Source organism: Mus caroli, unplaced genomic scaffold, assembly GCF_978045245.1.
Source record: "Mus caroli unplaced genomic scaffold, Mus_caroli_1 scaffold_16, whole genome shotgun sequence".
Lineage (NCBI taxonomy): Eukaryota > Metazoa > Chordata > Mammalia > Rodentia > Muridae > Mus > Mus caroli.
Genome location: NW_028227271.1, coordinates 598,406 through 610,564, shown reverse-complemented (window position 1 = coordinate 610,564; position 12,159 = coordinate 598,406). Strand labels below are relative to the sequence as shown.

At 51.7% G+C, this 12,159-nt stretch overlaps 1 protein-coding gene across 1 annotated transcript; it reads right to left on the bottom strand.

The window, feature by feature from the left end:
* Positions 1 to 34: 34 nt before the first annotated feature.
* Ppp1r1a (protein phosphatase 1 regulatory inhibitor subunit 1A) lies at positions 35 to 7,743 on the bottom strand. The gene is made up of 7 exons (XM_021184174.3): positions 7,515 to 7,743; positions 4,118 to 4,178; positions 3,226 to 3,263; positions 2,807 to 2,870; positions 2,094 to 2,249; positions 1,138 to 1,244; positions 35 to 737 (listed from the first exon to the last, which is right to left on the bottom strand). Exons 1-7 carry the CDS (start codon positions 7,596 to 7,598, stop codon positions 732 to 734), a joined length of 516 nt encoding a protein of 171 aa, XP_021039833.1. The 5' UTR covers positions 7,599 to 7,743; the 3' UTR covers positions 35 to 731.
* Between the last annotated feature and the right edge of the window lie 4,416 nt (positions 7,744 to 12,159).

Sequence of the window (12,159 nt, the reverse complement as noted above, 5' to 3'; positions counted from 1 at the left end):
TCACTGCCCAGGCTATGCTGTTTTCAGTTGTGTGATACTGATGAAGAAAAGGGGGGTGAAAGAATCTTGTCTTCTCCCTTCATCGCTTTAATTCTTTGGGAAAATCAGAATCGACAACAGAAGCCTGGCTAGCAGCAGAGACCGTTTCTCTATTTGTGCGTGGTGTTAGTCTTGCTCTGACCTTAGCATGTAGGACGATGGGAGAGGTGGCCCTTTGGGTTTCTAGCCACAGTGTTTTCTGACAGTCTTTGTGTCAGGTTTGAACAAGGAACAGTGGCCACACAATTGGAGGTTTCTCAGGGAGCTAGGGACAAGATGCACTTCCCCTTTATGTCCAGCAGATGGCGCATTGGCAAGCCCTCACTGGTCTGGGTACCCGCTTTAGAGCAGCAGTCTCCCAAGTAGGCTGCCCTGCTCTGTGGGCAGAGCTTTCCACAGTAAGAAAGGAAAACCTTGAGGCGACCTCCTACTTCCAGACGTCTATTTTTCTATGTTGCTAGTGGAGGCTAGGCTTTTGTCAGTTTGCTATTTCCTTCCTTAATCGGTCCTGAGGGTGGGGGCAGTGGGGTGCAGACAAGAGCTGAAGGAGGAAGGGATCCCCGGGCTGGAAAGAAGAAAAGCTCCAAGGACCTAACAACAAATTTATCACTTTTTAAAAACAAGAGATTAAGAAACATCCAGTGTCCATGAATTTCCACACTGCAGTGGCGATCCCCGGATACCAACGTCTGTCAGACCTGTTTCGGGGGAGGAAAGGGGAGGTGGCTGAGGGCCATAGACTCATCCTTCTTCCTGGCTAGCCCAGCTATTCACCTTGCTGCTGTGGATCTCAGTCCGAGCCCCATCTCTTCTAGGCCCACAGTACTTTGGTTCCAACTGCCCTTTATTAAAAAATAAAATTAAGTCTATGCTCTATTTCCATCACCTGTTCCAGAAGGTCCACACAACAAACTCTCGGTCTGATCCTTTCTGCAGTCACCTAATCCCTCCTTTCTTTGTCAGAGGGAGTCTCTTAGCACAAAGGCTAACTTTTTAGTGAATAAATAAAGCTGCTTCTTTGTCTACACGTTTGCTTCAAATACTAACCCATACAGCCTGCTCTCCTGAAGGCCCCAAAGTCTAGGCCAAGGGGCTTACCAAGCTGGCTCCCTGGGAATCCAGTGGTAGCATGTGGGCTGAAGGGTCCTCTGTGCTGGGCTCCACACCACACTGCTCCTGAATCTTGGGGTTGGATTCTGCAGACTCTAGGGAGGAAAAGTGGGTCATGGAGGGAGAGGCAACCCTTATAGAGGTGTGCAGCTGCTGAGAATGGGCCCAAGACCCATTGGGAGCAGATCTACCTTGCCATCTGGGGTTTTTCTGATCACAGTTAATATGATAGCTTCACTATTTTCCCCCTGTAACCACAGATTAAAAAGTAAAAATAAAACAAATCCCCCAAACCCTAAAAACTCACTAACTAAATATGTAAATAAAAGAGTTTAAACTCAAGTGATGTTACCTATCCCAGTTAGACACTGGATTATAGGAAAAGAGTGTGCTTAATTACAGGATGCTCTGCTGGGTGTGTTATGTAACACGAAATGTGTGTACTATATCACTTTCACACAATTGGAAATGGTCTGAATTCTGGAACGCATCTGGGAGAAGGGAATGTGGCTGTGGATTAGCACCACCAGCACCACATTCCTTGTATGGCAGGCTTTGTATGTGTCAGGTGTTAAGCCACACTCATTGGAAGACTCCAAAACAACTCCAGCAAAATAGACGCCAGCCCTGCTGGTAAAGTGGCCAGCGGCGAAGGCAGAACTGTAGCCCTGGCTCCCATACAGGGTCAAGTACTGATCTAAGTCTGATGGGGTTTCCCTCCTTTTCCAGCCAGGGCAGGACCTCTGGGGTCTAAGGTGGTAACTACAATAAGACAAAGTGAGTCAAATCATGATGTATGGAATACACCCATGTCCTTGACTGGGCTTTTAGCTATTATTCCATCCCTCTCAGGCTGTGACTCCTCCCTATACCCCACTGGGTAAAGCTGTCTTCCTGCAAGGCTGGGGAACTGCATTCTGTTACCCTCCCAGGATTGTACATACTTTGTGCTGTCCCGGGGGTATCTGGCCTTGACGCCGAGCCTGTGTCTGGGATCCCAGGTGGGCAGGACTCCTGGTTCCCTGTGCTCTCAGTGGCTCCCTCAGGTTCTTCCCCTTGCTTCTGTTGCCCTAGGTGATGTTCAACCATCGTCTGGAGCTCTGGAGGCAGAGAGAAAGGGAGGAAACATTGGATATAACTGCCTAAAATCTCCTGTGAGAGGTCTCCTAAATTCACTAGTCCTACCATTGGGTCTGTGCATGTTGCTGGGTGCTTTAATTTCCCAGAACTGGGCTCTAAATTAGGAGGAACATTTGCTGGGCAATAAGGAGAGATGAAAGCAGGAGCATAATGTCTTTTCAAAGGCAAACAGAGGGGAAGAGCCTTTCAGCGCAGAAGACTCTTCTAATGCACTAGGACCTGTGGTCTCCTTAGAGGCAGGAGAGAAGCCTCAGTTTGGACTCAGGGAATATAGTACCTTGCATGTGCTGTGCTGATGAGGTTACATGTACTATTTCTCTGTCATAGTGAGGAGGTGGTATTCTGGTTTGGTCTAGGGACCAGCTTCCTCAAGCCACAGGAGCCTTCTTCACATCGCAATAGCTCCACTCAAATAAAGGCAGACCCAGTAACCTCCCAAGGACTCCCTGCAAAGGGTTACTACTAGATCTACTCTCCAATTTCAGCCAGAGGAGAAATTGGGAAGGGGATGCCAAACCTTTCATGGTGGGTGTGGTCCTTGTCATCTTCTTCCGTTGCCGTGGAGACATTGACAAGGTGGACTGTGAAGGACACAGAGCCTGGATGGGTGCCAGCTCTTCCCACCCTTTTCTGCTTTGGCATGATTTTGGATTAGAGATTAGGGCAGGTGGGTTTTAGGAGCGAGAGGAAATTCTTGTTTCCAACAGGGTGAGCTTGGAGACAGTATATGATGGCAGGGGGGCATGCATTTTTTGGGGTGCATAGAAGAGGACATCAAAGGTCCTACTGGTGAGGTACAAGGCTTTTGTTTTGGGTTCTTGGGTGCTCCGGGTCTGAATATGCTAAGTGGTGCTCTCTTTACTGAGCTACACCCCAGATCTGGAGGATGAGGGTTTGGCTTTTGAGGGCTGGGCTGAATGGTAGGGGCCAGCTCACCTTGAGAAGTGAGTTGGGGATCCGGTCTTCATCTATTTCTGGGGGAAGTAGGGGAAAAACAGTGATAAGAGCAGGAGACCCAAAGGTTTCCTCAAGACCCAAGTTCTTAAGAAGAAGGTACACAGCAGATCCCCCTGTACTGTGGCTTGGCTTTGTCAAAACAGAGTGGACCCTCTGACCAGCCTAAGCCTGCATCCTGGCCTCAGGCCCTGAAGACTGTGAAGGCAAATGTGTGGCCCTTCAGCGTTTTTGTTTTTGTTTCTTTTTCCTCCTCTGCAGCATCCAGGTCTCTTTTCCCTTCCAGTCATTCTTTCACCCCCAGACCAGAGCTGAGCCTTCACAGGAGCAGGGCTCCCTGAGAGAGAATAGCAAACTCATTCTGGTCAGGGTCCATAGATGTGCTCCATTTATGAAAGTTGGGGTGGGGAGAGCTGGAGACTTTGGCCCGATTTCAGACTAGCCTGGTCACTTTTTTATACTTACCAAGCTCCTCTGACATTCTCTAAGACCTTGTGTCCTCAGACACGGGTGGGCAGTCTGGTGACCAGAATTCCAGTTGCTCCCTGAGCTGTTTCTAACCTCACCCTCTGGGGACCTGATGCTAGATGATGGAGACAATCTCCCCCCCTCACAGCTGTCACTACTGCATTTGGAGTGGAGATAGCGACATCTTAGTTGCTGGAGAAAACTACAAGGCTGTTGTCACAGCAACCTGCACCAAATTGACCATCCTGATGCCTGGGGGCTTAGGAATCATGTTGTCCCCTCCCCTCCTAGCAGACTTCCATATTTGTAAAAGCAAAATAAATCTTGCTGAGTCAGCGTGGGGAAATCTCTATTACTGAGGTCTGCCCTTTCTCTCTAGCACCCATCCCCTCTTACAAGGGGTTACCTGGGGAGGACTGATCACTGGTCAGCACAAGTGTGGCAGGGGTGGGGCGGCGCCTCCGAATCTGGGTTAGGGGAGGAAGAATAAGAGGTCAAGTTCGCTAGGAATACCTCCCAGTCCGACTCTGCACATCCCCCCAAAAGTTACTGGTTACTCTGGAGTTCCATTGGCCCATTCCCTTCTTCAGGGGTGAGCTGCTCTTGGGGACACAAGAAACTACACAGTCCCTTCCTTGTACTGCTTCTTCACCCTCTCCTTGTCCTCCCCAGCTCTCCTTTCGGAAACTCTGTCCACTCTGTGCATTGATTTCTGTCCATCCCGGATCAATGGTCAGAAATAACATGAGAGATCAGAGGGCTTTCCCTCAGACTCCAGTCCACCCCTGAAGCAGACATTAACCCTTTGTGGGCTCATACCTGTCTTCAGAAGGCCTCCCTTAGGCTCATCCACCATGAAGGAAGGGCTGAGTGCACCATTCCCCTGGCCACCATGGTCCCTCAATACTCTAAGGTTTCACTAGCCTTGGACACAATGGCTTTTTAATTGGCCAGGGAATAGGGGAAGTGGTCCCAATGGTGAACAGGACTTGAGGAGGGGTCCTGGGTAGAATCCTGGCCAGCCCCGGGGAAATGATCATATAAAGCAGACCGGTGGCTAGAGTTCCAACTGAACGCCCCCCTCCTGCTGCTGGCTTTTCTTCCTGTCCTGCTATCTATTAAGCTGATTGTTGCTGAATCCTACAGACTCTTGGGATGTGTAGTTTTTCCTTTTCTGGGGAAGGTTTGGAAGAGAGTGGCATCACATGGGTGGGGCTCCTGCTGTTCTCTCAGGGCTGTGGTAGGTAAAGCTAGCAGTCCTGGGGAAGCAGGGTCCAGTGAGGACGCAATCGATCAGATTTAGATCTGTTCATATTTGTCTCTTGTCATCATCAGCATTGGCAGTGGTGGCTGGAGGTGACAAGATACCTAGAAAGTGGGAATAGTAGGAAGGACTGTTTGAGCCAGAGAGGGGGCTCTTTCCAAAGAAAGAAACAGCATGTATGGAACAGAATGACTTCTTGCTTCAGGGAAAACTAGTGGCATCTGCTTTTAGTGACATTTCAAGGTCCCAGCAGAGCCAGACCTGTATGTGTGTGTGTGTGTGTGTGTGTGTGTATGTGTGTGTGTGAATATTGAATGTGAATTTTCTCTGGTTGCTCCTGGTACAAGATGCTTCGGGGAGTGGGACCATCCCTTTGATCCCTTTCTTTCTGTTTGGTGGGGGTGGGGTTGCCACTGGAGAATAGTAGAAGTGACTGAGACTGTGGAAGGGGTTATCAGTGACTTGATGCAGTACCTGTATTGGGAACCCAAGGAGCCCATGACCAAAGGTCAGCAGGGCTATGAGGTTGGACAGACCCTTACTTACCTTACTTAACAGACTCCCCCCCCCCCAACCCCAGACAGGGATTTGAAGCACTCTGAGTCTTTGAGAATTGTGGTGTTAGGAGGCAGGGGGGCAGGAGGCAGGAGGCAGGAGGCAGGAGGCAGGAGGCAGGAGGCAGGAGGCAGGAGGCAGGAGGCAGGAGGCAGGAGGCAGGAGGCAGGAGGCAGGAGGCAGGAGGCAGGAGGCAGGAGGCAGGAGGCAGGAGGCAGGAGGCAGGAGGCAGGAGGCAGGAGGCAGGAGGCAGGAGGCAGGAGGCAGGAGGCAGACTCCCTGGATCCCAAGAGAGATGGCTCTTTTCTGTTTCTGCCCCTACCTAACCTAGCTCTCAAGGACATCTGAAGGTTGTGGAGGAGGGCTGCCCCCACACTCTGCTGTACACTCAGCTTCCCACTTTTTCTTCACCCTCCTACTCCCACCCCATGGAAGTTGGGGTAGGAGCTCCTGCTATGTTTGGTGCTTTTGCCTACATACTTGGTAACAGCAGGAAGGACCAGGGCAAACTTTTAGACCCAGGAGATAGATTTCTGAAGACTAGAAAAGAGCAGACAGAGTCCCAGCTTTTCTCTCACTTTGACTCCCCAACACTGTCATGTGCCCTCTTGTGTTCCCTTGTCCCCAGCTCTGTAAACCAGCTGGCCTGCCCTCCTTCAAACCCCTTTGACACCAAACAGAAGCAGGTGTCAGGTCCTGTCTGCCATTGGGAGGCAGATCTCAGAACCTCTGGCTCCCACAGTCTCCACTTCTGGGCTTGCTTTCCTGTTTCAAAAGTCGTCTGAGCCAATCTGCTGTTTCTGGGCATAGGCATATTTCTTGAGTCCATAGAAAAAGCCTTCATTCTCCTCATCTCAGGTGTGTGAGGTCTCAAACTCCCTCTCCAGCCCCTTGGTCCCCAGGTAGGGAGAGGAGAAGCTGGGTACCTGTCCCTCCCTGAATCTGAGAAGTAGAAGTTTCAAAGTGTACACCTGCTGGGTCCCTTTTCATCCACACCCAATTCTATGAATCGGCTCTAGCAATGTGGAAACCTCTTTCTCCTGCTCATCCCCAGAGGTCTGATTCTTTCAGGTGGAGAGCTTGACGGTGAGTGGCTGGGGGCAGGAGTCCTGGGGAGTTGGATGCTCTTGGGGAGGGATGGTCTTCACAATCCAGGGAATGCAAAAGAAGGCAGGCTGCAGATAGTAGCCCCTTCCATACGCTCACTGACGCTGACACACACTGCTCACTCACACACTGCCGCCTCTGCCAGGCTGCTCAGAGCTAAAAATAGGCCAGGCCAGGAGGCTGGGCCAGGGCCCTGCACTCCCACCCGATGAGCCAAGCTTTCTCGGTGGCTTGCTCTTGGCTAAGCTTGGACCCCAGGCCCAGACGCTCCAGATCGCCGCGCTGCGCCCGGCATCTCACCCCCACTCCCTACTCCATAGGGCAGAGTTATACCCAGGTCCCACGTGCTCCGACTTGCAGAAGGGAACATCAGCTTGCAGGACCCCCCCCCCCCCCCGCCCTTGCTCTAACACTCCTCCATAGCTGTCCTCATCCCTTTGGGTGCCACACTCAGAGCCCAGGTGCAGATGACACGGAGGGGAGGAGAGCAGAGCTGTCTCTTCTGCCCACTTGCCGCCCCCCCCCGCCCTGCACATCCTCCCGGCGGTACGCTTCAGCTTACCAACGCCACTTAGCCGGGAAACTCTGGGGGTTGACTGGGTGTGAGGGGCTGTAAGGTCACCAGTGGGGGAGGAGGGGTCGTGTCCCTATGGCTGGGCTGGGAGTGAACAACGCTCTTGGAGACACCCGCCACAGGGACCCATACTGGTGACCGAGGTGTGGCCTCGTTGTTGGGGGAGGGTATGCAGACCCCCATAAACTGGGCGAGTGCGTTCCTGAAGAGGTGCGGTGCCGCGCTGGGGCAAGGCAGGGATTCAAGTCTCACGGCCAGGTCCCCAGTCCTTCGCCGAGTCCCGCTGCCCCGCCCTGCCTGTACCTGCTCGGCCGCCTCCGGGTCCAGGTGAGGCTCCAGCAGCGGGACCGTAAACTGGATCTTCCGTGGGCTGTTGTCGGGCTCCATGGCTCCTGGTCCGGCAGCGGCGGACCTCGGGCTGGGGCGGGCGCGCTCCCTCTCTGTTGCGCTCCGGCCCCGGCCCCAGCCCGGCGCTCGGCTTGCAGCTCCTGGCTCGGCGCGCCCCGCTCCGCTTGGGGACTGTGTTGCTGCGGATTGGCTCGCCAACGTCCCTCCCGGCCCCCTCCTCCCCCAGTCCCGAGCCTTAACCCCGTCGTGGCTGTGCTGGCGGCTGCGCAAGTCGCCGCCCCTCAAGCTAAGGAGCCAGACCCCGGTGGGTCGCTGTCCTAGACCACCCGCGGGCCGGCATCCAGGTATTTTAGAATTCTGGGCAGGGGGTGGGTGTGGAAAGGTGTTATCAAGAACTTCTTCAAGCTGGTGCAGGTTTCATGGTCTGGAAAAAAGAAAGGACCCAGCTCCATAGGTAGATTATGTTTATGATCTAAAGGAGATTTCACAAAGAGAAAAGATTGAAAGGAGGTTTAGGTACACAGCAGGAGGGATTAAAGTTAGACTGGGAGGGAACTTCCCCTTGAGGTCAATTACTAGAGTGGATGTGAAAACTTTGAGGGCAGGTGCGACCTTTGGCTACTGCTCAGGGAACACTCCCGGACAAGAGAGAGAAGAGGGGAAGGTCTCAGAGAGTCTGCAGAGTAAGACTCTTTGGAGTGTGAGTGGACCAAGGGCTTGGGGGGAGGGCCATTTAGGGTAAAGAAGAAGCCATGGAGGTGAAAGCCAATCCTGCTTGTGAAATAGATTTCACTTTCTGCTTGCTACATTGTGGGCTGCAAAGTAGGTGAAAGGCCTTTAAGGGGATTACAGGGATGGGGATGGGGAGTGGAGGACACCCCACCAGGGGTGGCCTGTTTACAGATGGCTGGTGTCCACTTTCACTGTTGGCAGGACAATGAAAATGCTCTGCCCTGCTCTGCCGTGACTATTGGCATGGAAGTTAGACTACTAGAAGAACTTACTGGGTTGGTATGGGATCAACATGCCACTCGGTACTAACCAGTGAGGGCGACAGGATATTCATAGGAACTGAAGTGCTCTGTACTAGGGTTAGGGTCACTAGACAGAGAGAGGTAGGTGCTGGGGAGGTGGGAGGGTTCCTAATAGATTCAGGAGACACAGTGGAACTGAGATAGAGAAGGAGAAAGCCTATAGTGCTGAAGGAGGGGTATGGAAGTGCGGGGAGATCAGTTTCTTTGTAGTCTTAAACTGAACAGAGGGCAGGGTCCATCTAGGTTTAAGCTTGGCTCCAGGGGAATGGGGCCTTGGTCATCCCCCACTCTAGGGGGCAGCTTTAAACCTCAGTCTGGAGTTCTCTGGTGTGTTTTCCATGGCCCCTTCCCCTCTTCCCTCCAAAAATAGCCCCACCCTCACCCCCTTCCTCCCCTAGGGATCCTTTTACACAGCAGACAGGCTCAGCTTTCTCCAGGGCAAGGCCAGGTTGCAGCCACTCAGCAGCCCTGAAGGTTCTATAGCCAGTTGCTCCTCCATTTGCTGTTAGTTGAAGTAATAGGACTCTGGGAATGCTTCTCCCAGCCTTTTTGCTCTGTTTGGATAGTAGGGAAAATGTTCAGTGTCCCTGGATCCCAATGTCTGTGTACCCCATCCCAGTGCAGTATGCACGGAGAGGTGATGAATCAATAATATGGGAGACAGGGCAGACAGGGTGTCTTAGGGCTGGGCCATTATTTTCCTTCTCTTTGCTTCTCCCTCCCACACATACACTTAGGGGCATAGTTGCTTCTAGAGAGGGACATTCTCTATCCTCTTGGCCAGGCCTGAAGGCACAGTCCCCACCCCTGATTCAGGAGCTCAGCCTCCATCTCCTTTGTAGTGTTAGAATTTCCATGTTTCATATCTGAGGATCCATGGAGCAAGGGACCTGACACAGAGGCAGGCCACATCTAATGTAGTGCTGGGGGGGAATACTGGCTTGTTTCATGTAGAATTCCAGCTTGAGGGTTTCTCTATTTGGGCTGTTATGAGATTACACTATTATGGGGTAGTCCAGTTTGCTTAGATTTCTTCCATGTTCCTTTATATCTCTCAAATTTCAGCCCTGGGATTCCCTTCTCAACCCCCCAGATTCTGACTTTCCTTGATCTGAAAGTTCCAGGCTAGGTGGGGGCCAAGAGATACTTAGGGGAGATGAAAAAAGGGGGTCTTGAGAGCAGCTGGAGAGGGGTGGTGGTTGAATATAGTGGGTTGGGGGAGGTGGTGGTTAGAGAAGAGAGCCAGTGGGAAGATAACTACCTGGCACAAGGATAAAGGGCTGACTGGCAGGAGGGAGGTGGGATGGGCCCTAGCACAGCTTTTTCAGGCCAAGTGGAGGGGTGACTGTGAAGGTGTGTGCATGTCGTTTTGACCTTTATTTATGCCCTGAGCTGAGTGAGTAGCTGTGAGCACCTGCTATGCATGTGGGAAGCAGAGAGGATTGTATACACAGGTCTGGAGAGTTGCAGAGGCCTGTGCCTGCCTGGAGAGTAAGAGTGAACCTGTTTCTTTCCCTTTTCAAATGTGTCTATGTGAGCAGTGGCCAAGTGGTCACCCCTCTGCTGCAGCCCAGGTGGCAGAGCCATAACTACTCTAGGGCACCCTTATGGCTTATGAATATTTAAAGTTATAGGGATGTGACTTGGTGATGCCATTACCTAATGATCCACTCTCCCTGCTGCTTGTAGTCTTCCAGGTTAATGGACTGCACCTTGTTTTTGCTGATCTACCCTCCTTGCTCCATTAACTTCAGTGTTAATTTCACCAATCCCCACAACTAAGCCTGGGGGGGGGGGTCAACCAGGGTGCTGTAGAGAAATGGAGTCACCTAGGCTGGAATTTGGGAGGTCAAGTTCAAAACCTTCCTCTGCTACCAGTGCCCCCTGCTCCCTTTTGGGAATCAAGGCAGCCTGAAGATAGCTTCCTGTTCTAATGTTCAGTCTAAGGTGAGCAAGCCTCAGCCAGGAAGTCACAGGGTCAGGGTGAGAGCAGGAAGGACCTTGCCTTCAGCTTCCAGACACCTTGGCTTGGTCAGGCAGCAAAGTGCACTCCGCGGGGGGGGGGGGGCGGGGGTGAAGGGGGGGAGGGTTTGTGTGTGTGGGGGTGGAGTGCATGGTGCTTGCACACTTGTCCACACAGTTGTTTGTACACACTTGCTTGTACAGTTCTGCAGAAGGAAGGCTAGCAGCTGCTTTTCACCCCCAAAGGAGCAACAAGCCCATCTGCATGGTTTCTTGGGAAGCCATGTGCTCATGCTAGGTGCTGCTGTTTCTTAAACCTTTCTAGAACCTCTTCTGGAACCACTTCAGAGCTTGTGGCATACATTCTGAACATCCTCACTGTGACTTCTGACCTATGGAGTGACTTTGCTCTTTTGGAAAATTCCAGAGTCGTTAAGAATCTAGTCCTGTGAAGTAGGAATGTTGGAGAAGAGTAGTGGGAACCATTCTGGAGACTGTGATTCTGCAGGCTTCCCACATCTAAAGGCCTCTCCGCTGGAGATATTTCTAGAACCTATTGGAGGTACAAAAGTCCCATTGGCATGGATGCATGGTCTCTGTGATGAGCTGCAAGAGGGAGCTTGTGAAGGCCCACTTGCCTGTGAAAAAGCCCTGTCACTGCAGTTCTGCCAGGCACTGGTGGCAGTCTGTCGCAGGTGCTCTTGGGAATGGTGCTGGCACTGCTCATTCAATTCACTCTCTTTCAAAGTGCTTTACTGTTCCACTAACCATGGTGAACACTGATTGAGGTAGAAGACACTTAGGAGCAGTCATTTAAATTCTCAGGTTAGAGACTAGAAGCACTTGACCTAGGGACTGGCATCATGTCAGTGCCCTTGCTGCAGCAAGCTAGAGGCCAATGGCAAAGCATGACCTAGATGACTTTCTGAAATACGTGGGTGCCCAGATGATCTTCATTAGAAGATCAACCAAGAGGTAGCGATTAACCACAACCTTCTTACAGGTTGAATTGATCCTTTCAACAAAGATGTATACCTGCCAGGTACTATACTAAGAGCCGCAGGTACAGTGGAACTCAAAACAGATTCACTATCTGTCTGTCTCTGGACCTCTTTCAGTCAGCCTAAGTGCCAGCTGGTGGTGGGTGGCCACTACTATCAGTCTGGAGTGTCATAAAAGCAGAGGGACAAGATGCTGTAACTCCTAGGACACCCACACACCCACACACACACCCACACATACACACACACACACACACAGAGAGAGAGAGAGAGAGAGAGAGAGAGAGAGAGAGAGAGAGAGAGAGAGAGAGAGGCTAGCATGATCTTGGGCTTCTGTGCTTTTTTCCTCCATACTTAGGTCCCTTCAGCTTGAAGGTTTACCTGGGCTCAAATGCTAGCTCCATCCTTTAGTGTCTGTGACCTTAAATAAGTTGCTTAGCTTTTCAAACTCTCAATTTCCTCAGCGTTAAAACTGGCTTAACAACAGGCAATCCTGTTACATAGAAAGGATTGGACTGATGGAGTCCCCAAATGGGTTACATCCATTTCCTGCTTGCCAAAGCAGGACAGAGGAAGGGGCTATTGATGCTTTCAGAATTCAGA

Excerpts from the sequence above, each read along its gene's own strand:
- Ppp1r1a (XM_021184174.3), bottom strand. The coding sequence starts at position 7,598 with ATGGAGCCCGACAACAGCCCACGGAAGATCCAGTTTACGGTCCCGCTG. Across the intron at positions 3,264-4,117 it reads CAGTGATCAGTCCTCCCCAG|AAATAGATGAAGACCGGATC; the intron begins GTAACCCCTTGT and ends TACTTCCCCCAG. Across the intron at positions 2,250-2,806 it reads GACCACACCCACCATGAAAG|AGCTCCAGACGATGGTTGAA; the intron begins GTTTGGCATCCC and ends CTCTGCCTCCAG.